Here is a 27,313-nt window from a genome sequence, read left to right as displayed (position 1 = left end):
ACGTAAACCTAATCATAAGAGTCATTGCAGGGTATTGTATATGTTTCCTTAATTCTCAATAGGAGAATGTTGCAAAAGAAAACAATACAGACCCAATAAACTGGTAAGGAGGGTCAGTTATGTCCTGTTAAGGTGTCAGAACGTTATAAGTCGCAGTAAGTGAGCGTATATTTTTAAAACTTCATTTTCCTCATGCAGTGGGACCTCCTGTGTGTGGCTACTGTCTTCGATACCAGTTCCTCACATCAGCATCAATCCAGATTTCCACTTTGGTTCTATTCCCATTTAGTTTTATTCATGTGTCCGTCAGTGTTGGGTAAATTACTTGATTACTTTACTTAAGTGGATGAAATTGTAATTAATTTACTCATTCCTCAATTTAAAATGTCACTACTCGTTACTTTACTTTTTTCCCACTCACATAAAATTATTAAGGAAATAAAGCACGCACAAACAAGATACCCTTGTAAAATCCACTAAATAAAACCCTAAAGGCTACACAAGGGTTTTATTTAGCACCACCTCGTTAACTTCAACACGAGCATGAAAAAATGTACATTGAATAGGAGCCTACATAGTGTATAGATATAGGTTGCTCATTGACACTAGGGCAATGGAAAGCATTTCATCTCCAGGACATAACTTGCAGTTAACTGAAAACATTTTTGCCTTTGTTTTTAACAAATTGGAAATGATTTAAAAATTTGTCGAATGCCTCTACGTCCACGTTCATATTTGTGATCTCTTTGTCTCACTTTTACCAATCGCCAACTCTGCATTAGCGCGCATGTGTGCCTATTTGCACTAGTAACTCTTAAGGGTATCCGTTTTGTTTCATTTACACAAAAGACAATATCTTAGCCAACTGTTTACACAAATTATTTGGTTTTATTAGTCATCCATGGCTTCACTGCACCAAAAAGTAAGTCATGGAGTATTGAGGGTTTCTGTAGTCTAGTAATTGTAATTTGGCTTCTAATTGTTTTAAGCCTATTGTACAAAAAGTGCTTTATAAATAAAGCACTTTTTGTACAAGTGCTTTATAAATAAAGTTTGATTTCATCGATGTCTGTGTGTTGTTTCAAAATCTATCAAACTTTTCTCTGTTCTGAATTGCAGCTGGTGACATTTGAGCTCTGCTTTTTCTTAGTGAAGAAATCAAGTGGGTCTCATCCTCAAGTAAGCAGTCAAAATATCTTCATCTTTTTTGGTTTATCAATTTAAAAGACAAAAATGGTTTGAGTCTATGAAACTAAAAGAAGAATTGAATATTTCATAATTATTATTATAAACCCTTTTGATTTCACAGCTCAGTTTTGACACGTACACCTGTTAAATCCAAACAGAGTTAAATCTCACCCAATTTGGGAGAAACAAATTGCCAATCACTTGAACAAATAAGAAGCTGATTGGCTATAACAGCATCTCATGTTTGCACCTCATCCACTTGACTCAACAGAGTAGAAAAGTGCAATCAGGCTCCAGCGTTGACCGTGCGTGTGCTGGTTCAGACCAGAGATGATGACGGCATGAGCTGCATGAGTCAGAGCTAGAAGTGAGGTCTCCGCTGACGACCGGTGTACTTTGTATCCGCTCGAACCTCCCTGCAGGTCCAACAACACAGAGCAGGCTGTCAGCCACATAAAGGTGGAGCTTTCACATGTTTCTGTTACACAAACATCTACCGTGTAAAGGTTCAAAATGCTCTACTGATCATACCTTCCCTGTCTTCTTCTTCTCTCCTTTTTCTCCAAGATCCAATCTCGTCCCTTCTTCACTGATTTTCCTTTCATATTTTTAAATCGACACCTTCACAAAAACAAAAATAAATAAATAAATTGCAGGCAGTTAGAATCCTTCACCTGTTACCAAACTGAACGCCTGAACCACAGAATGTGAAAGGGAGGAAAATCTGCCTGAGAGTTCTGAACTCAGTCAGAACAACGGCCCTTTTTCTATTCTTTTGGTCTGGCTTCATCAGAAACACGTACGACTGAACGTGCTTCGACTGACGCCCGGACCTGGGGGGTGTTTTTCGGAACGCATGCTTTACATCTGTCAGAAGAACAAAAAAAATCTGCATTCAGCTTCAGTTTTTGTCCAAGTCCAAGTTTAGGAAAAGCTCCTCTTCAACCTACATTTATAGATAGATATGGAAATCAGCCACACAAAAATATGTAGAAAAAACAAAAGTAGTGTTCCCTCATTTACCACGGGAGTTACATTCTAGAACAAACAACCTCGTGATAGGTGAAATCCTCAACATGGTATAGATGTTTTAAGGCTGTAAATCCCCTCAGTACACATATGCACTTTTTTCAGATATTTTCAAACTTTTATCTCTTGTTTAAACTCTAAAAGTTCAAACCTTCAAAGAAATATGAGTCCAGATAAAAATGAGCAAAATTGCACTGAAAAAAAAAAATCAGCAAAACAGTAAGATGGTGAACGGTGAAGCGCAACATTGCTGTACATTCATCTAACATTTGGATAGCTGAAAACTGAGGATTGTTGAGCAAACAACTGTACGATAAAAAGGTCATGAATCTTTTCATTTGAACTCTAGATGACGTCATGCTGCATGTCAGAGTTAAACACACATTCAACAATAAGAATCCTGTAAACAAACCGCATGTGGAGCAGCTTTAAACCATAACATCAGACTGAGAAGAGTAGCTCTACCTCTGTCCTGAATACTGAACTTGGTTTGAAACAGCTCGGTCAGACGTTTCTGAGCCCAGACCCTGAAACCAACAGAAAAAAAACAAATGTTTGTGCTGCACTGCAGCCTTAATGAAGATCAGTATTTGACGGCAAACAAACATCTGTCCTTACTTTAGGAAGAACTCCTGTCATACCGGCAAACAGACACAAGAAGAACCTAAAGGTAAACCACAAGACTGAGTTCAATATCATAAAGAGTATTGAATGATGTTCATTTTACAGATTAATCAAAGAAAATTCAAGGCACCCAGGAGTGGCAGAATGTGTCAAAATAAAAGCCCCAACTTGAGTGGGGTACTAACTTTTTAGCCTTGCTGCTGTTGGGGTAATCCACCACCATGCCGCCACTGAAACCTGCTTTCATGGCCTGCGTTGTAATCAGCTCCAGCTGTGGAGGAGCCAGGAGCAAAGCTAAAGGTGAACAAATAGCCCAATCCTACAAAATATAGAAATGAATCTGAAAAATCAAGCAGGAATGCCTGATTTTTTCTACCTGCTCTGAATTCTCTGGATAAAGCTGAAAAACGGCACGAGAGCCTCTAGCCTGATAAAGAGAGAAGACAGGATTAAGGACATGCAATTTCTGTTTGAGGAAGTCAATAAGACTGAAAAGACCTCACCAAAGAAGAGTATAGTGTGCTGAAGAAAGTGAAGAGCCTCTTGGGTGGACTGTGGGACTTTTTGTCTGCGTTACAGAGCCACTGCAGCGCAGAGATGCTGATGGGGAAAAAGCCTTTGAAACACACTGACAACCTTTGATTCTAGTAAAAACCTTTCACCACGCTCAGTCACCTGATGCAACCGTCAAAGGTGCCTGCTCGAAAAGGCATCCCATGGCCCATGTCCCCCAGCACAAGATCTCCTTCCACTTCTCTGTCCAACGCGACGTCTGCCGTGAGACAGATTGGACTGTGTCAGCAATAACACAAAGACAATAAACATGCCTTTGATAACCTTACTGTACAGAACAAAACAACATCATCAACTCAATAAACATGAAGTTCAGGGCAAAAATATCAGACAAACCTAACATAGCAGTGCTGATGTCGATTCCAACCCAGTAGTGTCCTTCCTCTGACAGATAGTCCCCACTGAGACCAGATCCACACCTGAAAGTCAGTCAGGGCGATTACTTCCTGCCTTAAAGGTGAACGTCGGCACTTTTTACAAAGGTAGGATTAATCCTTCACTCTATTTTATGTCTTCTTTATCAAAGAATACACAGAACCACCCTTTGCTAAAGGACCGTTCATTCAATACCACGATGCTTTGCAATCACAAGATTTAAAATAAAGAAATAACAGATGGTGGATGCAGCCAAGTGTCATGCAAATGTTTCATTTGTTGAGCTGCCTTTTTTTTTCCAGATGTGACATCAGTAAAGTACAACGGAGTTTTAGGGCCACCAAAAAAGTGGAAGTGCAGAGCAGCAGGTGAACGCCGCGCAGCAGCAGAGCAGACCGACTAAACTTAGTTTGACAGGTGAGCTAAATGTTTATTGATAACGTTCCAAATGTTTGGAAGCTCGTTTGTTTGATTTACAATTTATTAAAGTTTTATTTATCGATGGTTGGTTTGCAGCACGATGAAGCCATCATCGGTATCCCTGCAGGCAGCTGTCCACTTGAATCCTTTCTTCCTCCACCAAAGACCAGATCTCTTCGTTTGTGTGGTGCTTCCGCCTGAGGAGGAGCACTTTTTGGCATTTTCAACGTTCTAATGCTAATATTACAGACTATTTTCATTCCTCTTTATTGTTTTTTGTTGAAACTGGAGGCTTCAACTGCAGGAGGGGGCGTATGTAACACTGTTTACTTCCGCATTGGTGCTCGGATGACAGGTTGATGACGTAAGGTGACAAATGAACTTCAGGGTGTGTGAATGAAAAGGAGAATAAAGGCTGCAGCAGTCTTCTATACCCAAACGTGTCTCTGAGCTCCTTATTTTACATATGAAAGTCCCCCTTTACTGACACTGAACCCCGGAAAGCCGCTACACTGACAATAATCTGATTTTGAGGCGCAAAAAGGTTCAGAATCTCTTTGTTTATCTAAACCTATCTGGAAATAAAGCTTCACAAAAGGCTCCACATATTTCATCTTCAAGCTTGGCTCCAATAAATGGAAAACTTTGGCGTTTTCTCCTTGTTAATCTGAGTTTTTTCTCAGAAATTTACGAGTTTTTATCTCCTAAATTTACGAGATAAAATCTCGCAATTTTACTTTTTTTTTTTTTGTGGCCCTAAAACTCAGTCGTAGTAAAGAAAACATTCTCCTGAAGAAAAATAATGAAGGATCCATTCAGGATCAAATAAGAAGCCAGAAAAACATTAATAGTTAGGCGGGGATTTTAATACTTTGTATAAATTGCTCAATGCAGAACAGATGTGGTTAAAAAAAAAAAAAAAAAAACTGAAAAAAACAGAGCTCCTCCCTAACGGTGGAGGCTGCTGTCCCACTGCTATAAATCAATATTCTGATACAATATAAGATCTTTGCAGATAAATGGAGCACAAATGAGTGAATAACTGCTGTTAACTTTTAAAGCTCAACACTGGTCAAGATGCACACCTAAATGGAACAGAATAGAATAGATTAGAATAGAATTTCCTTTCATACCAGTCCTGATAAAAAAAACACTCATTTTTGATAAGTATTTCTGCCAATGGTTTCATATTTCTATTAAAACTCTATTTGAATTCATTTATTTTTTATTACTGGCTTACCCGACATCTAACAAGAAGGACGGCTGTCCCTCTGGCAGGTTCAGAAGCTCCACAGCCCTCTCTGACATCTGGGTCTGAATCTCAATCATGCGGGAGCTGTCGACAAAAAGACAGTAACCTCTCAGAATCTGGCTGTTTCGGTTTTTCACAGCAGAGTTGGCACGCCAAACCCAAAATGTTACATTCAAACACAGATGAGTGTTTTGAGCAGATTTGTGGTGCAGCGTAATCATTATTGTTTTAATTATTATTATTATTATTTACAATTGTTATTTGTATTATTGTTAAAAAAGGTGTTTTTATGAGACATTAAGCATATTAAGGGACAACAATTTAATGAAATTTCAGAAATGCATGTTGAAATACTGAGATATAGATGCATAAAACACAGCATTAAACGTTTATACTCACTTCTGCGAGTATTTCTTTGCTTCCTCCTCATTGTAGAACTACAGGGATGACAACAAACAAACAGCACAGGTAAACGATTCAATACACAGTAGTTTGGCCTTTGTATGTGCCGTTCAAGTGTTGCTTCAATACATAAAATGAGGCTAATCAATTTACAAAGACTGTAAATGATGTCATTTTAGAAAACCTTCAGAAAGATGCTGGTTTTCTGCTCAAGGCCATAAAAAGATCTAAAAACAAAATGTAACAACATTTGGTTTTGGTTCAACTTGTCTTTGTTTCAGCAACAGTCTTGGAGTCGGGCTGTTTCACTTTAAAAATGGTGCTACATTTATAAAGATAATGCATTTGTGAGATGAGCACAAAAAGTTCATCCTAATAAATATTGGTCAGTAACTCCTAAAATACTTAAAGCACCACTCCCATCTTTTGATCTATTCTCAAAGTGTTCCCAGAGCTCTTTTAATTATGATTATGCAAAATAAATGAAAAACTTGTTTTCCTAGATAAGAACATAGTTTCTGCAGAGCAGCAGGAGTTCATCAGAAATTTTCCTCTGAGGGGACTGCTGCGTATCCTGTCTTCCCTTTGTTTTCACACTCTGCTGCTAGCTTACAGCAACCTCACAACCTCAATCTAACAATACCGGAGCAACAAAAATGGCGAGCAGTGTTGGAATTCTCTTGGTGTATAGTTTTTAGCCAGATGCCAGCTCAGACGAGGAAAACAGAAACATACATGGATCTATTTTTCTGTAAGTGAATGCATCAGAATGGAGCAGAACAGGGAGATTGTAGCTTCTTTGTCACAGCTACAAGCTTTTTCCAACGGCATCATTTTGTCTGCTCCTGATTCACAATAATTTGAATAAAGAAACACCCAAAAATGCAATTTGTTTTAACATATATCTTCCATCATTCTGGTTACAAGAACATGTTAAAAACACCAAAAACGTGGTTTTCATCAGAGTGGGTCTTTCAATTGTTGTAGCTTCTGTTTTGAAATTCTGGTACAGTGCTGTGGATGAATGAAATGTTCTGCAATATAAGTCTCATTTTTTGCCTTTTGGATAATTTAGTATAAGTGTGGAGAAGAAATTAGCTGGATAGGTGCACCAAGAACAGTGAGAACTTTTGGTGGAGGCGGTATGATGGTGTGGGCCCGTGTCTCCCGCACTGAAAAAACTAGCTTCAATCTCAACACACAGAGATGTTTACATCATCAATACATTTTTCCACACAAGTACAAGAGCAAACTATTCTTTGAAATGACAGCGCTTGCCTCCACCGAGTGAGGTTTATCACTACATCCAGAATATATTTCGTTTTGCTTCTAAAAACTTGTGCTGCTTATCCCACAAATCCACGTTACTTCCATTTATGGTTACGTCCAAATCGGTTTAAAATGGAAGATACCATCTTATCAAGCTTATACCCAAAACGCAATGTTACATCAAATAGTACCTAATCTATCTAATCTATTACCCTGATTTCTCAGGTTAGATTCACACACACAGACTAGTACAGCTAACTGACCACATCTGGAGGAGCCATGTGCTCGGGTCGTCGACAGCTGGAAGCCATCGTCCTTCAATGAGGAAGAATGCTAGTTAGAAAAAAAACAAAGTAACTAAATAAAACGTCAAAAACAAAAACAGTCTTGGAAGCAAACTATCAGTTCTTCTAAACACACGTGAAGCGAACGGCGGTCACGTGACCATCTTCTTCGTTGATCCTAAAGCCAGAAAAATAGCGCTTATCGCCACCTACCGTTCACTCTGAATATCGTTTTAGTTTTCATTCATTCAGTTAATTACATTTGATCACAACAGAAAAACAAGGAAATGTAGCAAAGATTGTAGAACAACAACTTAAAAACACTAAGAAACACACAAGAAACAATGATGTTATCATTTTTTAAGTATATATGTTATTTTCAGTGTATTTTATATATACATACATATATATATATATATATATATATATATATATATATATATATATATATATATATATATATATATATATATATATATATATATATATATATATATATATATATATATATATATATATATATATATATATATATATATATATATATATATATATATAGATAGATAGATAGATAGATATAGATATATATATATATGTATAGATATAGATAGATAGATAGATAGATAGATATAGATATATAGATAAGATTTAAAATTACAGCATTTTCCTGCGTACTTCAAACTTCTGACGGTCTCAGAGCCAAATGGAAAAATATGTTGGTGTCCCTCTGTTAATGAAATCAAAACCCACAACAGTCACTGAAGAAAAAACCCAAAACTTATTAAATCAAAAGCTTTTCTGAGATTAAATCAAAATTGCTAATAACAAGTGAAAATAATTTAAACTTGGAAACCTTAAAAACACACTTTGATTGTATTTGTTAAAGCTTTACGATCCTGCTCCAAAGTGTTCTCCTGTATTTTGGGAGTTCTAACCGCTCATTCATGGCACATCTTCTAAAAGACATACATTATCCTCAGCAGCCCTTAATGGGGTCTACCTTTTAAAAGTGACAATTCTCAACCACCATGGAGACAGAAATAACTGACAACATTGTGTCACTAGATCCATCCAGGAAGGGCCGTATTTCTAAATTGTATGACATTATGTTGGACCTTAAACATCCTTCAGTTTAAGATGAATTGGGAAGAACATATAGGTCTCCCTATATATATATATATATATATATATATATATATATATATATATATATATATATATATATATATATATATATATATATATATATATATATATATATATATATATATATATATATATATATATATACATATATATATTTGAGTTTCTTCTCTTAAACTGGTAAACCCATCTTCATTTTGTGCTTGATACCAGTTAATCCAGTTTAAGGTGGTACACCGAGTCCATAGTTCTAGGGTTAGGCTCGCTTCTATACCCCACAGTTAGCCCACTGTATTAGATGTAATCTTAAAGAGGCCTCTCTTTACCATATGTTCTTTTCATGTCCTCATTTGAATGTATATAGGATGGCAATTTTTGACAGTGTCGCGTTTATTTAACACCAAATTGAAACCAACTCCATTAATAGCATATTTTGGGATCATGGAGACAGAGCTGTCTTAGGTACTGCTGGAGACAGATACATGAGGAGAACATGTAAACGTCTATACTTTGACATTTTTGTTCCTCTCTTTGGGTTAATGCCAACAAAACTCCTAAAGATTATGAAACAAATGAATTTCAAATAATAAAACCATGACTATATTTTCAAACATAAGTGTTTTTGCTATTGAGTTGAAACTATCACAGATATGACACATTTATTTTACATTTTATCAGGTTTGTCAGAAAAGGTACCAGTGGGAAACACTGATAACTGAAATTTCTTGACTTGTGTGCCTGTTAAAATACTAAAAAATTATAAAAATTAAAGAATATTTAAATTTATATTATTATTTAAATTAATATCAATAATCTTTAATGTAAAAAAAGATCATTTTAATGCTAGTTTTCTTTTCTTTTTTCTCATTAGTTAAGAATTTCAAATGTTTAAAACAATGTTGACTTGTATTCAGAAATGTACTTTATTCTTGAATTGCATTGTTGTAAATTTTATATTTTTGAATTGTACTCTGCAAATGTTTAATAAAAATAAATTAATAAAAAAAGTTATCTTTTCTTTCGTTTTCAAACAAATGCATTTAGAAATCCGAGGCTCATTGAATGCGGTCCAATGGTCCCTCCTTCCTATTCTGTAAATTGATTGGTCAGCCAAGGGAGCACTTCCTGTCAATCTTAAATCCTATTGGCTAGTTTCCCCGGTGACAAACCGGAAATAGTTTTCGTGTTTTTACTGTTTAACAGCCCGGTTTGGATAAAATGGCAGGGGTCAGCTACAGGCTTGGCCGTCTGACAGCTCTCAGAATGCGCAACAGTCGTCCGGTGGGTGCTGGCGGAACTTCCGGCTGTTTTCTAACGAGATGCCACCGCGGTTTCTGTTCACGTTCAGAAGAAGAGAAAAGAAGAACAGATCAGACGCTCTCAAAAAGGAATACAACTCGACAAATTCCTGATGAACTCTGGGGCTGTAGGAAAACCAAATGTCAACAGGAAGATGGAATTATACTGTTTGACACTTCTTTTGATTTGACCTCATTTGATTTAGAGAGATGTGCAGAACACCGACAGAGTCCTGCACCCCTGCACGCCCCTGGGGTGCTTCTCGAGAAGAGATATAAATTCCTCTGGAGCAGCAGAGGATCAATTTCAGCCCCCCCAGAGACCCTCCTGCCCCCTCATCAGCTCAGAGGTTTTTGCACTGTCGTCCTCATTCTGGCAGATCAGGGAACAAACAGGCCGAGACTTCTGAAGCCTCAGCTAGATGCATTTAAAGCATCTCAAACCAGAGGCCACAGCTCCCAGTCAGACGAAGTTCTTCTGCACAGGAGCAGGACGGCTTATTATGACATCCTCAGAGTGTCTCCCTCTGCTACACAGTCTCAGGTCAAGGCGGCATACTACAAGCAGTCCTTCATCTACCACCCTGACAAGAACCCGGGGAACAAGGAGGCGAGCCTGCGGTTCTCTGAAATCAGTGAGGCCTACACAGTTCTGGGCAGCATCAGCCTGAGGAAGAAGTATGACCGGGGCATCTTAAGCCAGTCGGACATCCAAAGTGCAGGAAGACCTTCATCTAAGGAGCCAGCAAGTAAACCCCCAGGCTCCCAGCACCAGCAGGCGCATCAGAGAGCCCGGCGATTTTCCCAAACCAGTGGAAAACCCATGTTTGACTTTGATGCCTTTTACCAAGCTCATTATGGGGAGCAGCTTCAGAGAGAAAGGAATCTAAGGCAATATAAGAAGCACATGGAAGAGATGCAGGAGAAGAGGAGGAGCCACTGGAGGGATCAGAAATTAATGGAAGTGGCTTTTACAATGATTTTGACCATGGCGGGGATAATCTTTATCAGTCTCAGGAAGCCCTGAAGTGGAATCGGCAGACGCGCCAGTCTGCTCCTGCGATCCCTGTTATCGTTTCAAACATGAATGATGAACAGCAGGAAGACTGTTGAAGTGCTGTTTTTTTTTTTTTTTTGTTTCTGCTAAATATATTCACTTTTTCATGAAACATGGGGTCAGTTTCATGAATGTAGAAACATTTTGCCCGTGAGGTTTATTTTGATTTTCTTTTTTTCTGGAATGAATGTCTCCAGACTAAACTTTGAAATTGTGCCTCATCACTCAATCAGAAAGCAACATTTTATAAAATGAAAAAAAAAAAAACAATTACAGACACTACAGGAGAATGCTTGAAAAGTATTGGCCCCCTGACCTGTTCAGCGTGTACTCCGCCTCCGGTGGCCCCATGACCCTGAAAAGGGCATAGCGGGTTTGGAAAATGAATGAATGGATATTGTCCTACACTAGTGAGAACAAGACAGGTGAATTTTGGATGGTTTTGGTTAGTTTTTAAGCAATTTAAATTCTTAAAATCCCTGCTTCTAGTGTCAAAAATTTGCACGTTCCTTGTTTCTTTTATGCTGTACAGTTACATTACTGAAAGGGAATGAGCAAAATGTCACGTTGCTGAAAAATCTACACAACTGTTTAACTCCTACCAGCTATTGAAACTACTACTCATATGTAATGATCCCAAAGGAAATGTCTTTATCACAGCAGCTCCATTAAGACAAAAGGAAATAAAATATTAACAGCAGAATGACTATATGCATAGGTACAAAATAAACAAACAAACTCTGTTCAACTATGTCTTGATTGTTGCTAAAAAGGTTCTACTTTTGTGAGATAGGAAATTTTTGAGGGAAATAAAGTGAAAAACCCAGACATTGGTGTTCTTTGTTTTGTCATGAATCAGTGCAGCTCTTACATCATATTTGATGGGTAGCAGCATTTTTGTTGTCACCATGACGCAACTAAGAATCTATGGAAGCATATGTGTCTCATTTCAAAATAAAAGTCTATACTGGAAATGTTTTTTCATTTTCAAAATAAAGCTGCATTTGTTGACTCACAAATAAAATGAAAAATCAATTCCATAAGAGTCTACATATCAAACTCAAAGTTAGCCTGTTTATTTCATTGCCTAAAGCTTCTCCTAAAAATGCTTTCCATCCAGATTCTGAATTTCTTTGACCCTTCTGGAGCTAAAATGTTGTAGTGTGTGGTTTGCTTCCTCTTGACCTGTTGGGTTGAAAATGTATACCTATATAGTACTCTTGATTTATATCCCAAGTTCAAGCTGTATCTTTTAACTGCCTGGCAAAAAAGACATATAAGCCCTACATTTCTTTCAGGAAAAAAAAAGATTTTTAAATTTTAGCCTTGGCAATAAAATTGTGCTTCAGATCTAAATGTGAAAAATTCAAAATGAAAATAACCATCCAATAACTGCAGACCTGGAGATCAGTCAACAACAAGTTGTGGACCAAAAAACTAATCGTGACAGGAGAACAGATGGTAAAAAAAGGAAGAGAGAAACTCAAAGAAAAGCACCTAAAATGTTCCAAATGTGTATCCTAAGAGTGGAAGTTGTGGCTTGAAATAATGATGTCACACGTACAGAAGATTGGTTTGTGTCAAAATATCACTTGAGGGATTACAAAAGTAGATTAGATGGATAATAACATTGGAAAGGAAGAATTCCCTCATTGATTCACAAAATCAATCTAACATTTTCATTCTGAATGTTCCAGTCTTAGCAGTAACTTTATTTCCCTGTTGTCTAATTTTTTTATTAATAATGAATAGTTGTTTGTTTTCCAACTGAAGAACCTGCCCTGTAGGGGGCATCTGAATATAGAAAAACCCTCCTTAAGTTTCGTAAGGGAGCCTGAAGGGTTCAGAATTCTCACTTTGCATTTAGATGCATTTCCCTGCGGGACTGGATTTGTCCAGACAGAAGCAGGGACAGTTGTTTCTTCACATTTTATTCACAGAAATATAAAGTAGTATGTCAAGTACATCACTTTGTACAAAATTGCACAGACTCTTCAAAACCCAGTCAGACCACAGAAAGTTGAACTGTAAGAGAATTAGGAAAATAAAGGTAGACATGAAAGATCTGTGATATGTAGGGTAAGTTTCCTCGCCACAGACACTGTTCCACTGTGGACATTTTCATCAAGGGGTTTTACATAAATAATATTCAATAGGAAAAATGTCATCTACAGCAGTTAAATTATAGGTTTCAAAAGTAGGGTTCAAATTGGCACATAAACGGCTCCATTCGCTCCTCTGAAGCTACATGGCCATGCTTGAAAAGACAGTGATATGTTTATTTCAACAAAGCAAATAAAAGAGGGGAAAAAGTTAAGTACCATAACCAAAAAAAAAAAAAAAAAACAACCCAGAAAACCTACCATGAAGCTATTGTTTCATTTATTTCCACTTTGGGGTAAAATATCTACATAAGCATTTTTTTTCTTAAATTAAAAAAACAATAATACAAATTTTCCCCTACTAGTCAATTGGTTGCCAAGCAACAATAAAAAAAACAATGCTCAGGCGTAAAACCTTTTGTAGTGTCACAATTAATTTTTACTATCCTAAACATGAATCTGATGAACTGTTTAATTTTAAAGTTGTTAGAAACCAAAATAAAAAGTTATTCACAATTTTTTACAGTTTATTCTCAACTGTGTTTAAAAGCCTTAATTAGTTGAGTAAAAGGTAGTGTTTCTATTAAAAAAAGTGATACATAAAGCTGAACAAACACAAAACCAGGACTCTCTGCTACTGAAAGCCTTTTTGCCACTGAAGTCGATCTTAAACTAGCAGTGTGGATTCTTAAAAAAAAAAAACATCAAAAGAAAAAAATAAACTTTTCATAAAGGAAACCAAGTAAAATCTAAAATCAAAAGAATGACTTTAATTTCTTTCTAAATGAAATTACAACTTTTAATACTTAAAAAATGCAGAAAGAAATTAATATGGATTAAAGATAACATGACATATTTCCATTCAAGCATGGCCATTGTTTGCTTTTTGAACTGTATATGCCCACAAATTCACCTGCAGGCCACACAAGACAGCACACATCACTTTCATAATAAAAAAAAGACATGTTCTGAGTCCCTCTGATAAATGCTGGATTTGGTATAATAATATGTTCAAGGCATTTCTTTAAAGTAATCTATATTATCAGCATCTCTAATCTACAGGTTTTCAATATAATGCAGGTGACTACAGGACCATAACAAGAAGGAGGAACCCAGAAAAACATCTTTTTTTTATTAATGCAGCACACTCTTTATTAAAAAATATCTGAACTCTAAAACACCAGCAAAAAGCTGCGTCAGACACATCTGCAACACATGACCTTGTGTGCATATGTAATGGTATCAATAAAACCTTCCAAAGCATGGATGTGCTGTATGAAGAGATATGCATATTTTGTATATCTTAAGCAAAAAATGACAAGATTTCATTTTTAGCCTTTCTGTGATGATATGAGATGCCAGCGTCGCCATTCTTGTCTGCTACATCCTTGTTTTGCAGCAGCTCGTGTGTCTAAAGTAACTGTCAGGCACTGAGACCCTTTAGGTTAAAAGTGTTTGGGGGAAAATTATCTCCGAGCTGTATTGATGTGGTTGAAGAGAGCCAGAGCGGGACTTTTTAGGGGAAACCCACAGGGACAGTGAGGATATCCGGAACAAACTCAAAGCAGCTTTACAAACATTGAGGAGATGCTCTCAAAAGCTTGTAGGAGCTCACTGGGGAGGGAGCTTCTCTGTTGGGTCAGTTCAAACTCGGCCCTCCCAAAGGGGGGTGACACGGGCTCTGCTTTTGGGGAACTGGGGGTAAGGCTGAGCAGGAAGGGGTCAGAGGAGGGGAATCAAGGCCAGCTGGGTTCACTGGACAACTTCCCTTTTCCTTAGAAGTCGTATATTTCTTCCACTGACTTCCTTTGTGGCTAATTTTCATAAGGAAAACAGAAGCAAACTGAAAAAAGTTTAGTGTAAACACCGCCTAGAATTTTTTCTTCACTTCAACTGGAAATCGCCTGAAAACTAAAACAGAAAATGGTAAGTGATCCGGTGATGTGAACCACTTCCCCTCAAACACAAGATGCCCCATGTCATCTCCCTCAGTCACAGAACAAATGACTCATCCCTGATAGGGGCTGTTTAGTAGAAAGAGTACTGGTTCTCCACGGCCCGGGCCCTCCGAGTCCCATCTGCATCATGGTAGTCCTCAGATGATCCACTAGAGGCATCCAGCAGCCGTTCCGAGCTGTTACTCCGGCTCTGCAGGCCCCCTCCTACTCCTCCTCCGGTACCAGGGTCACTTCGGGAGAGGGAAGGAAGAGCAATTGGTGAGGAAGAGGTGCTTGACGACAGGGGGCCATCAGAGGGAGGCCCTGCAGGCGCTGTCATTCCAGAGGTGTGAAGAGCGGGCTGAGCTGTATCTGCTCTGCAGGCTGCTTCCCTGGGAGGGGTGAGGACTGGTGGCACGGTCACATCTGTAGCAGCTGGTGAGAAGAGGCAAGGAAGCAGCATTAATGCAATCTATTAATCTGTGCTGCTGATCTTATTCAACTTGTTTCCACTGGAGAGTTGAAAATAAAAGGCTCGTTCATGCAGCACTGGTAAACACAGGCCCGGCCGGCCTTCTTTATTATCCTTTCTCTTGGTGGGCAATAACACCAACAACACTGGGGCCAAAGACACGTCTGAGCAGTGTATCAATGAGGCCTTTTCCCCCCAGAATCAAACCTTTGCTCTATCTACAGGCGAGTCAGTGCATGAGTGTGTGTACATTTGGCATCTGGGAAAACAGAGGACCTCTTTGTCCCCATCTGAGCGGGATGGAGCTGGAGGCGCAGACTGCATGCAAAGCAGCCGCGGCATAATCACCTCCCTCACTCCCCTGCACAGGAGGGTATTTATCCTGTGCCAGAGGAGCAGAGGACAGCAGCAGAAGTAACATGGAGGACAGGGAGGGAGGGGGCAGTAAGTTTTAGCTGTGCTTTCTCAGTCTGTAAAGGCAAAGCTTGGCTTTTACAGCACTCATCAGGATTCAAGAAAATATTCCAAAATTTTTACACCTACCTACAATTATTTAGAGCTCAGCAAGTGCAACCTGTTTGAGATTTTTATTTTTAATAACTTCATAAGGAGCATGAGGTGCTCCAGCAACCTCGTGACCCCAAAAGTGAATTAGCAGTTTTACAAAATGGATGAATGGAAGTGTTCATTGTTCTCTTGTGGGACTTTCACTCTATCTGATCTAAATGTTTTTCCTTTTGCAGCACATTTGAACAAATATGAATTTATATGTTGGAATGTAAACAAAACAGGCGACCAGGCGGGTGCTGAGTACCTGCAGTGGAGCTTCGTTGCACCTGCACATAGGAGCGTAACGTAATGTCGGCTGAGCCGCCAGATTCCAGCGGGATGGGGTGGGTGTGGAAGTGTCTCAGCATGTCCGACACAGTGTGGAACCACAGGTGATGCACGTGGCACTGCCCGTTCTCATTAACAGACAAGCGCAAATGCTGGAGGGAGGAGGAAGGAAAACAGGTGATTAACAATATAGATGAAGGGATTTAACCTGAAGAAAGAAAAAAAGACACACAAGAAACCAAAAACAAAAAAAGTGAGAGGTCTGAAACACCCAAGCTAAGACAGAGGTCAGGGCTTTAAACGAGGAGTGACAGAATGCCAAGGCTGACACCAGAGGAAGAAGTGGCAGCTGACACTTAATCAAGACTGCCGGCCGGCCGGACGTGACGTTCAAGGATCATGTTACACTGGAGAAAACAGAGTAATAACATTTCAGCAGCTTTCACTGAAAAAAATACAACTTTCAGACAAAAAAACAACTAATTTCCTTTACATTTTACAATTCACTGATTGTTATGCAGCTGTTAGATTTGATGTCAAAGATACAGATGTTGCAAAAGATACCGTAAACCTTTGGCACCAGTAAAGAAATGATTCTTTCCCACTAATGAAGCCTCACATACTGAAGACGTGTAGTATTAAGACAAGTAAACATTAAATTATCATAAGTCATCTTAATATAAAGTTAACAACTTTTTGCAAAGTATGGGGTTAAATATTGTTGAGAAACAAGCTAATAACCATCACCACAGGTTTCATCAGTGTCTTTAAAAACTATTTTTGGCTGTAACAATAACTTTTAAATCACTGCTTTTTTTAACTACACAGGTTAAATACTTACTTTGGCTTTACCCTGGAAGTTGAAGGTGAGAACGTACTCGCCGGGTCGCGTTTCGCTCTGGCGAATCACAAAGAGCCCGTGGCTTATGGCCCCGCCAGTGAGCACCAGCTGGGCCGCTCGCACGCGAGACAGCGTACCGTGGAACCATGGGTAGCCCACTAAGCTGGCATCCCTCTCAGACTCTTTTGCTCCTTCACCACCTGTGTCATGTAACACACATCGTCACTTTATTTTTCCTTCTTCTCTCTTTTAATTTATTTTTTAATGTCTAAAGTTGCACTCCAATCATCTTTTGATGAGTTTAAAAGCGTTCCCAGTGGTCTTTTAATTATGATTATGCTGTTTTTAGGCAAAATTAAAATAAAATAAAAACAGAACGGCAGTAAGTCATTAGAAATTCGCCTCTGAGTTGTGGGCGGGACTGTTGAAGGGGAGACTATCCCCTTCCCGTCATCTATCTGTTTATGTGCTTTCCTGCTAGCTTACAGCCCTTCATAACCCTAATATAATATTACAGGTGCAAAAAATATGACGAGAAACATTAGTGCTATCCAGCCGTACAATTTTGCCAGATGCCAGCTCAGATGAGGAAAACAAAGACATAGACAGATCTAATTGTCTGCAAGTGGATGCATCAAAATGGGGCAGAGCAGGGAGCTTGTAGCCTGCTGTAGTAACGTGTATGTCACATTTGCAAGTTACAACAACAAATGCAATGCAATAAGATTAACTTTCTTTACATATGTCCTTCTTCACAAGACAAATGGCACAAGAAAATGTTAAAAACAAGATTTAGATTGGAGTGGGTCTTTAAAAAAATAAAAGCTTCTGTTACCTGCAGAGGCATTCTGAGCCTCTGGAGACTGAAGGAAGCGCTCTAACGGCATGTGGGAAGGGTGCTGGGTAAAAGACGGTTCCCTGCAACGGACTGAGGGGGCGCTGTAGTGCTCTGCTGCTGTAGAACAAGGCCTCTCTGGAGCCCGGTACACTCCTACATATGCAGGTATTTATCAACAGGTTTCTCAGGATTGGAGCTTGTAAACAAATGGTAAGATGCTCACCTTCTGACAGCAGCTCACAGCTGCACGAGGCCACCATGGAGCAGTCTTTGGAGACCTGACCGTGGGGACAGGACGCCAGCTCAATGTCGTCACCACTGTCACTGTACACAAGTTGGCCGGTCAGGACAGCCACAAGAGCCATTACACATGTGCAAACAAACATCCCCGCACCCTAACAGACATCTCTACGCCCATCCACATCCTACAAGCAAGCACACAAATATTCTGTCTGTTTATGTGCCGAGCTGCACCCACAAGGGTCCACAAATCCAAAAAAGTGAGGGCTCTCAGGAGCACAATCACCCATGTTTGTGCTCAAGCAGCCTGTCAACAAACCAAACTAATTGGATGATTAATGACTCTGTGTGCTTCCCCTCCTTTCACCCGTCCTATCCCTCTATCCCTCCCTCTCTCCATTCATCCGTCCCATTCCGTCTCCTGCCAGTAGCAAATATTTATCCGGGGGTTTACCTGGGGTCTATGCAGTCCTGGATGTCAGCAACCCATGAGTTCTTCTGTAAGGAGTCGATGGTTTCTAGAATGTATTCTCCCCCATTTTCCACCTGTAGAAGCAGAAAGCACCCCCGTAACACACTGAGCTCTGTTCACCCAGGGAAACTCCAACGTTAATCCTTTTCCAAGATCCTGTTTACAAGCTCTCCTTTCATGTTTTCTTCCATCTTTTCAGCATTTCGCTGTCTGCCTGCCTGTATACATGCGTGATGGTGCGGATCATTACCTTAAGAACAAAAGTGTTGTCCTTGTCGGGCATTTCCAGCGGCATGGTGGTCCTCACCTCCACAATGGCTGACAGAGGGATGCTGACTTTGGGTTTTGAGGACTGAAACCAGCACATAAACAGACTCATGAGAGCACATATACATATACTGCAGTGTTGTCGGTTTAACTTGATCTCGAAAATATCCCGTAAAAAAAGTTTTCTAACAAGACCACAGCCTTTGCAGACCACATTCATTTGAAAACGGTATACAAACCTTATAAGCATGCTGTTTGAGGGCCTGTATACACTGAAAAATGTAAACAGGAACTGCAAATATGTAAACTGGAAAGCTTACTTCTGCAGAAGAAACTGTCGTTGGAGGGAGAATTCCTTTTAGTGGGGTTGGATTTTTGTTTGTATTTGTTTTAATGTGTTAAATGCAATAAAAACATTTAAAAAAATGATAAGATTGCAAACTTATATACAAAAAACATGAACTCTTTTTGAATTAAAATATATGTCTTTTTATTTTCATGGCCAATTATCCTTCAACATGACCCGAGTCACCTCAACTGCATGAACCAGGATTCAAATTTCAGACAGCAATATTTTTAAAACTACACAACAAACAGTACGTCGGCCCCTGGATGGCAGTTCATCTTCATTCCAATCTGTTATCAGCAACATCTAAATAAACAGCTCCTAATGATCCACAGTTGAATTACATCCTGTGTTGCGATGTACAGGAAGCATCTGTAAAACCTAAAACCCAAGGCATTGAAACTTCAGTCAAAAGTCTCTAATGCTTAAATCGCTAGCAAAAATATGTAATTACACACAGCAGAGGCTCTTCATCTTTACACCTGATAGTTAAAGCTATTACTAGTGACGCTTTTGCTGCAATGAACTCTGACAAACAATGGGACCAACTTCAAAAGTAGACTAAACCATCCGGACAAACTCAAAGCTCTGCTGAACCAAGTAATTATTCCTGCTCTGAAACAAACAAGCAAAAACAGGAACGGTTTACAGAAGGTCATCTTCTGAGGCCAACCCGTTCTCCAAAAATGAGTGGGCCTTCTCATCAGTCAAACCCAGACCATAATCTAAAGACATGCAGTGTTTTGAGCTGGACTCATTTCTTTCTGTGCATGTCAGAGGAGGCCGAGGGAAGCTGACTGATGTCTCGCAGAGGCTTATCAGCTGATCTGTCTGGAGTAACACTGTCCTCCTCTTGATCCGCCTGCTGGCTGCCGTCCACGCCCCCAGTTCCTTTCTTTGGATCAGATGTCATAAATCACTTCCTGTATTAAACTATTCCACCACTTCCCATACCTCCATGCTGCACATCCAGTCTGAAAGGAGTCTGAACAAATAGTCGATGCTGCTACAAATACATTAAAGCTTCTGTCTGTAGTTTGTCCCACTTGAACTGCTCTACTAAGCAGACACAAAATATTAATTTTAAGTACAATTCATGGACATCTAATAAAAGAATATTTACTTTCCCTTAAATAATTCCACATATTTATTCAGATTTTAAACATGAGACTTTGTCCTCTCCACAAAGTTCAGCCAAATTAATAAATAAATGATTAAAAACAGGAAACTAAAAAAAGTCTAAAAATGTTGTTTTAGTCAAAGATGTTGTAATAGCATTGAATACCATTAAACAGGTTAAAAAAGGTATTTTGTTCTTTCTTGTAACTTAAATTAATAATTCAAGTTAAAAAAATCATTTTATTTGTAATATCTTATAATGATCTGTAAGATGATCCTATTCACGCTCCATGATTTAATCTGCTTTCGACATCAAAAGTGATTTTTTTTAACCTTTTTGTCAGATCAAAAAATAAAAACCATAAATAACTAAAACTTTAAAAAGATATTTTCACAACTTGATTTATAACCTATAGATTAGAGTCATCTCTGAGGCGCCTGCTGCTGCTCCATAGAGGAAGCAGGAAGTGTTGTGTGATCCCTCAGAACAAACCAGAACCAGGAGCAAGTGTCAGTCAGATTCCATCTTTAGCAAAAAAAGTAGTCTGTTGAACTATAATTAGTCTATACTAAAAGTGAGGCAGTATACTTAAAGTTTACTTTTTACATACTGTATATATTGTAAGCTTAAAATATTTCAATTTAGTCTGAAAGAGTATTCCGTTAGTATACTTCCTACACTACACGTACATGTACTATACTAGTTTATTTACTATTCTTATACTTATACCATACTAGTTATATTAGTTTAAGCAGCAGTCTCAGGCTGGAACAGAAATGTTTTAAAATGCATTAGCAGAAAAATACTTTAAGTTTTAGAATGGTACTTAGACCAATGTAAAACAACAAAACAAAAAAATAAAAAAACCTGTAAAGCCTGGCTGATGTTCAAAAATAAAAAAGTCAAATTGATCGAAAAAATGTAAAAAGTCCTTAAAAAAGTCACTTTTCCTCCCCTTTTAGGCCATTCAGCACAATGTGCAACAGAAATGTTTATTAATCTACTTTTTACTTTGTCTTTACTTTGTTGCTGTTAAGGGAAGAATACAAATGAATGCCAAAATCCAATCATCTCAACAGAAAAATGTCCTAAAAATTTGAAATTCGTGAGAAAAGGAGAAACAGAGGCCAAGTCAAAAACAGGATTTTGCAGCTGCTCCACAATTGCAAACTTGTTTTGTTCATAACCAAGTAAAATCACGACACTCAACTGTCAGATGAATTTGCTTCACATCTGTAACATTTTTTTCAACAAAAAAATAAAAGAGTTTGGTTAACATCTGCATCAGCGGTAAACATACATTGTAGGGGGGGGGGGGGGCAGGGGTCTACATGCTTCAGAGAATGGGAACAGGACAGTGGCGCTTAAGCAGTTCAGTGTGCAGAGCAGGCCTGCGGAGATGTGTGCATTTCATTATCCTGTCATCAAGGCTGCAGTCTCCCCTCTGAAGTTTATACTAATCTGAGCCATGTCTGTGACTGATAATAGTTGTGCTTTGTGCAGATGTTGATGGTACATTAAAGATGAAAGTGCTGAAGCACACTTATCGAGCTTAATTTCTTCATCTTGTTCTCATTGACTTTCCGGTGACTCACAAAACGTTTTGGTTCCTGTTCTCGCTTTGTGTCAGCAGGATTGCACACAAAAAAGGGGAGCTAAATATATCACTTTGGACCACATTTAGCTTTGATTATGCCATAAATCTGAGTGTGGGGGGTGTTTGGCAATAAATGTCACAAAATAAACTTTCCAAAGATCTTGATATTTTTTTTTATCCAAAGAATTTCAATGGAGTGAAGGTCTGGACTCACTAAACGTTTAAGTGGTCTTGGACCACGGTTCATCTATAAAGTGTCCTTCCAGGCTTTGGTAATGTGTTGAAGAGCTCCTAACATATTACAGAGTTAGCAGTATTCCTTTGCTTTTGTGATTTTGTGATGTTTCTGAATGCAGGATCCTTCTTCTAACATGTTTTCAGAATGAGAAGCTCCACAATTATCTGACAAAAATGTCTCCAAGAGCAATTTGTCATCAGCTAAACAAATGATTGACTCCTTGGATCTGAGGCTTTTACCCATTTGTTTTGTTAAGGGATTTGCAATCTATAACATTGAAAGGGCCAAATGGGCCAGTTTCTTAGCTTGTGTTGGAATTTCTTCACTACTCACTACATAGTGAACTGTGTAATGTGTTTGCCATTTAGTAGTGCTGTAGGAATCTACAATTCCAAAATCCAGTGCCTTAGAAAATTCCCAGAAGTCTCTGCAAATAAATCAGTGTGCATTGATGCTCACTAGATTGGCAAACATAGACCACAATGCATTCTGTTTGAACGATTTTTCATGAGAAAAATAGTCCGTGTTCATCATCAGAATGCAGGGGATTCATAAATAGTCTTCATAAAATGCTCATATTTATTAGGCAATTACTTCAGGAAATCTGTGACATCATATTTGCCTTTTAAAAAGAAGTAGTGAGCATGGTGTCCAAATTGCTTTTAACATCCAGGGCTTTAGATAGTCCCACACTACATAGTTTTTAAGTGGGTAGGCAGTAGTCCCAATTTCACTGTTAACAATGAAATACACTTTATGTTTTTGTGGCCAACTACATTTATATAATGTAGTTTTTACATAAAAAAACTGAATTATAGTTTTAAATAAAGTGATAAAGTGATATGTTTTTCTATATATGACAATTTTACCTTATTTTGCTTTTGCAGCACATAAAATTCCTATCTAAAAATAAAATACTCCCCGTGTCAAATAAGATCCTTCCTGCTGCAACAGATTTACTTGAAATAAAAATCCAAGAAAGCAAAGTCAAACATTGGTAAAAAGGATGTGCTTTAAGCCTTTTCTAGTAATAAACCTGCAGATTCAACTTTTTACCATCATTTTGCTCAGTTTTCTGACATGTTAAAAATCTGCCAACCAAATTCTAACTAATTAACTACAACTTACAAACCCATTATCTATGTAAATTGTTAGCATTGAAAGCCAAAGGGCAACAATGGAGCCTCAGGTTGCCGAGCCCTGATTTAGTTTAGTTGTTTTTTTTAACATTAACAGAAAAAAGGGAGTTTAAAGATCAATTTACCCGTTTTTAGAAAATAATAAAAGAATGATTCTCCTTTCTTGGAACACGCTTTTTTTTTTTGGTCTTTTGCCACCTCTGTCTCCTCTCCAACGCCTGTCTCCCACCTGAAATCTCTCCTCTCCCCTCTTTCACAGCCTAATCCACATTTCCCAACAGCCACGACTAAAGGACAGTGGCAGATTTACCCACACTCTGCTGCACAACCTCCCAGCCTACGTAAGGTCAGGTGCAACGATCTGGAAATCCCATATAGACAAATGTGAAAGGTGCATCCATGCATGAGAATGTGCAGGTTGAGCTGTGTTACTCATCAGCACAGGTTCAAGGGAATCAGCTGATACATAATTTCACTACGGATGTTTCTTCTTCTGTACTTAAAGTCATACTTAAAAATACAGTAATTTTCTCAGAAGCAGATGAGACATGGTTGAGTCATGTGAGCACAACTTTTGTTTTAAGTGACTTTGTTTTTACTTTCTAGCAGTTAGCAGTTTCTAATCAAAAGAACCAACCAAACTTTCACATAAGTTAAATTTGTTTTTAGATTAAATCAGGCAAAACAGAAAATAAGAATAATTCTAGGGTTGTTCAGATTAAAATAGGAAAAATCCATCTAAGTCGCTATATCCCTGTCAGGGTCATGGTTGCTGGAGCCCGCCCCAACTGCTGTTGGGTGAAGGTGGGTTCACCCTGGACAGGTCACCAGCCTATCACACAATCACACACACTCAATTTCGAGTAATCAATCCACCTAAGAAGCATGTTTCTGGACTGTGGGAGGAAGCTGGAGTATCTGGAATAAACCAATGCATGCACGAGGACAACATGCAAACTCCACACAGAAAGGTCTGAGCTAGGATTTAAACCAGGGCGTCTCACTGTGAGAAGCGCGAGATCGCTAACCACCAACCATGCAACCCTATGTGAAAAAGTAATTGTCAGAATTCATTGTGTTGTGAGATATTACAAGATTTAACTAATAAATTAAAAGCACAAAAATCTTCTTTCTCTTTCGGCTTTTCCCATCAGGGGTCGCCACAGCGAATCATCCTTTTCCACCTCACTCTATCATGGACATCTTCTACCCTAACATTAGCCAACTTCATGTCCTCTGTTAAGACATCCATGTATCTCCTCTTTGGCCGTCCTCTTGCCCTCCTGCCAGGCAGCTCCATCTCCAACATCCTTCTACCAATATATCCACTATCCCTCCTCTGAACATGTCCAAACCATCTCAGTCTGGCTTCTCTGACTTTGTCGCTAACACAGGCAACATGAGCCGTCCCTCTGATGTACTCGTTCCTTATCCTGTCTAACCTGGTCACTCCTAAGGAGAACCTCAACATCTTCATCTCCGCTACCTCCATCTCAGCCTCTTGTCTCTGTCTCACTGCTACCGTCTCTAACCCATAGAGCAGAGCTGGTCTCACCACTGTCTTGTACACCTTTCCTTTGAGTCTTGCTGGCACTCTTCTGTCACACAACACTCCTGACACTTTCCTCCAACCGCTCCAACCTGCCTGCACTCGCCTCTTCACCTCTTTTCCACACTCCCCATCACACTGAACTGTTGACCCCAAGTACTTAAACTCCTGCACCTTCTTCACCTCAGCCCCCTGTAACCTAACGCTTCTACCTTGATCCCTCTCGTTCAGACACATGTATTCTGTCTTACTACGACTGACCTTCATGCCTCTTCTTTCCAGAGCAAACCTCCACCTCTCTAGCTGTTCCTCCACCTGCTCTCTACTCTCACTGCAAATTACAATGTCATCCGCAAACATCATTGTCCAGGGAGATTCCTGTCTTACCTCATCTGTCAGCCTGTCCATCAGCATAGCAAACAAAAAAGGACTCAAAGCTGATCCTTGGTGTAGTCCCACCTCCACCTTGAACTCCTCTGTCTGACCTACAGCACATCTCACCACCGTCATACTTCTCTCATACATGTCCTGAACTACTCTGACATACTTCTCTGCCACTCCAGACGACCTCATACAGTACCACAGCTCCTCCCTCGGCACCCTGTCATACGCCTTCTCTAAATCTACGAACACACAATGCAGCTCCTTCTGACCTTCTCTGTACTTTTCCATCAACATTCTCAAAGCAAAAATGGCATCAGTGGTGCTCTTACGGGGCATGAAACCATACTGCTGCTCACAGATCTCCACCTTCTTCCTAAGCCTGGCTTCCACTACTCTTTCCCACAGCTTCATTGTGTGGCTCATCAACTTTATTCCTCTATAGTTGCTGCAGTTCTGCGTGTCACCCTTGTTCTTAAAGATCGGAACCAGAACGCTTCTCCTCCATTCCTCAGGCATCTTCTCACTCTCTAAAATCCTATTGAACAACCTTGTTAGAAATTCCACTGCTGTCTCTCCTAGGCACTTCCATACCTCCACAGGAACGTCATCAGGACCAACGGCCTTTCCGCTCTTCATCCTTTTCAGAGCCTTCCTAACCTCATCCTTTCCAATCTCTGCTACTTCCTGCTCCACAACAACCACATCTTCCTCCCTTCTTTCCCTGTCATTTTCCACGTTCATCAGCTCCTCAAAATACTCCTTCCATCTTTTCTGTACACTCTCCTGGGTTGTTAGCACCTTTCCATCTCTGTCCTTAATCACCCTTATCTGTTGCACGTCCTTCCCATCTCTGTCTCTCTGTCTGGCTAGCCTGTACAAGTCCTTCTCTCCTTCCTTTGTGTCTAACCTGTCATATAGGTCATCGTAAGCCTTCTGTTTGGCCTTTGCCACCTCTCTCTTCACTCTACGCTGCGCTTCCTTGTACTCCTGTCTACCTTCCTCAGTCCTTTCTACATCCCACTTCCTTTTAGCCAACCTCTTCCTCTGGACGCATTCCTGTACTTCCTCATTCCACCACCAAGTCTCTTTACCGTCTTTCCTCTTTCCAGATGACACACCTAGCACCTTCCTACCTGTTTCCCTGATAATTTCTGCTGTAGTTTCCCAGTCATCTGGAAGCTCATCCTGACCACCCAGACCCTGTCTCAACTTCTGCCTAAATTCCTCACAAGTTTCTTCATTCTGTAGCTTCCACCACTTGGTCTTCTTTTCTGTTTTCCCTCTCTTCTTCTTCCTGACCTCCAGAGTCATCTTACACACCACCATGCGGTGCTGTCTGGCTACACTCTCTCCTACCACCACTTTGCAGTCAATAACCTCTCTCAAATGACCTCGTCTACATAGGATGTAGTCCACCTGGGTACTCCTACCTCCACTTCTGTATGTCACTCTATGTTCCTCTCTCTTCTGGAAGTAAGTGTTGACTACAGCCATTTCCATCCTCTTCGCAAAGTCCACCACCATCTGTCCCTCCAGATTCCTTTCCTTCACACCAAACCTGCCCATCACCTCCTCATCACCTCTATTGCCCTCACCAACATGCCCATTAAAGTCTGCTCCAATAACAACTCTCTCTCCTCTGGGGATACTCTCGATGACCTCATCCAACTCACTCCAGAATCTCTCCTTCACTTCTAACTCACAGCCAACCTGTGGCGCATACCCACTGACTACATTCACCATCACCCCTTCGATTTCTAACTTTAAGCTCATCATCCTGTCTGAGACTCTTTTCACCTCTAGAACACTGTTTACAAACTCCCCCTTCAGAATCACTCCTACCCCGTTTCTCTTCCTATCAACACCATAATAGAACAGTTTGTATCCTCCTCCAATACTACGTGCCTTGCTGCCCTTCCACCTTGTCTCCTGCACACACAGTACATCTACCTTCCTTCTCTCCATCATGTCTGCCAGCTCTCTGCCTTTCCCTGTCATTGTGCCAACGTTAAGAGTCCCT

General features: G+C 39.5%; 3 protein-coding genes and 1 long non-coding RNA gene across 8 annotated transcripts in view; 2 read left to right on the top strand and 2 right to left on the bottom strand.

Moving 5' to 3' along the window:
- Positions 1-868: 868 nt before the first annotated feature.
- bud23 (BUD23 rRNA methyltransferase and ribosome maturation factor) lies at positions 869-7,613 on the bottom strand. The gene is made up of 12 exons (XM_004075375.5): positions 7,396-7,613; positions 5,861-5,898; positions 5,450-5,545; positions 3,751-3,833; positions 3,517-3,613; positions 3,345-3,441; positions 3,218-3,268; positions 3,027-3,112; positions 2,836-2,881; positions 2,683-2,744; positions 1,720-1,809; positions 869-1,604 (listed from the first exon to the last, which is right to left on the bottom strand). The coding sequence occupies exons 1-12, from the start codon at positions 7,441-7,443 to the stop codon at positions 1,550-1,552; spliced, it is 849 nt and encodes a 282-aa protein (XP_004075423.1). The 5' UTR covers positions 7,444-7,613; the 3' UTR covers positions 869-1,549.
- LOC144981526 (uncharacterized) lies at positions 3,769-4,648 on the top strand. Its single transcript, XR_013647142.1, has 3 exons — positions 3,769-3,896; positions 4,092-4,206; positions 4,306-4,648. It is a non-coding gene; the product is annotated as an uncharacterized LOC144981526 (long non-coding RNA).
- Positions 7,614-9,725: 2,112 nt separating the features above from the next.
- Positions 9,726-11,742, top strand: dnajc30b (DnaJ (Hsp40) homolog, subfamily C, member 30b). The gene has a single exon (XM_023961924.2). It carries the CDS (start codon positions 9,778-9,780, stop codon positions 10,882-10,884), a length of 1,107 nt encoding a protein of 368 aa, XP_023817692.1. The 5' UTR covers positions 9,726-9,777; the 3' UTR covers positions 10,885-11,742.
- Positions 11,743-12,829: 1,087 nt separating this feature from the next.
- The window catches only part of sh2b2 (SH2B adaptor protein 2), a 28,014-nt gene continuing 13,530 nt past the window's right edge, over positions 12,830-27,313 (bottom strand). For all 5 annotated transcript variants that reach the window (XM_020708240.3, XM_011482506.4, XM_023961709.2 and 2 more), the window contains 7 exons: positions 18,904-19,005; positions 18,636-18,727; positions 18,165-18,265; positions 17,939-18,094; positions 17,104-17,303; positions 16,240-16,414; positions 12,830-15,388 (listed from right to left, as the gene is read on the bottom strand). In XM_020708240.3, coding sequence (XP_020563899.2) covers positions 15,045-15,388; positions 16,240-16,414; positions 17,104-17,303; positions 17,939-18,094; positions 18,165-18,265; positions 18,636-18,727; positions 18,904-19,005 — 1,170 coding nt within the window. In that variant the 3' untranslated portion in view covers positions 12,830-15,044. The remainder of the gene's footprint in view (positions 15,389-16,239; positions 16,415-17,103; positions 17,304-17,938; positions 18,095-18,164; positions 18,266-18,635; positions 18,728-18,903; positions 19,006-27,313) is intronic.

The sequence above is a fragment of the Oryzias latipes genome, chromosome 13 (genome assembly GCF_053564925.1).
Source record: "Oryzias latipes strain Hd-rR chromosome 13, Olatipes_Hd-rR_3.1".
Taxonomy (NCBI): domain Eukaryota; kingdom Metazoa; phylum Chordata; class Actinopteri; order Beloniformes; family Adrianichthyidae; genus Oryzias; species Oryzias latipes.
The sequence above is the reverse complement of the archived record's forward strand: the minus strand, read 5'-3'. Positions and strand labels throughout refer to the sequence as shown.

Coding starts and splice junctions, on each gene's coding strand:
- bud23 (XM_004075375.5), bottom strand. CDS start 7,443: ATGGCTTCCAGCTGTCGACGACCCGAGCACATGGCTCCTCCAGATGTG. Junction 2,745..2,835: donor TGACAGGAGTTCTTCCTAAA/GTAAGGACAGAT, acceptor TGTTGGTTTCAG/GGTCTGGGCTCAGAAACGTC. Junction 1,810..2,682: donor GTTCAGTATTCAGGACAGAG/GTAGAGCTACTC, acceptor GTTTTTGTGAAG/GTGTCGATTTAAAAATATGA.
- dnajc30b (XM_023961924.2), top strand. CDS start 9,778: ATGGCAGGGGTCAGCTACAGGCTTGGCCGTCTGACAGCTCTCAGAATG.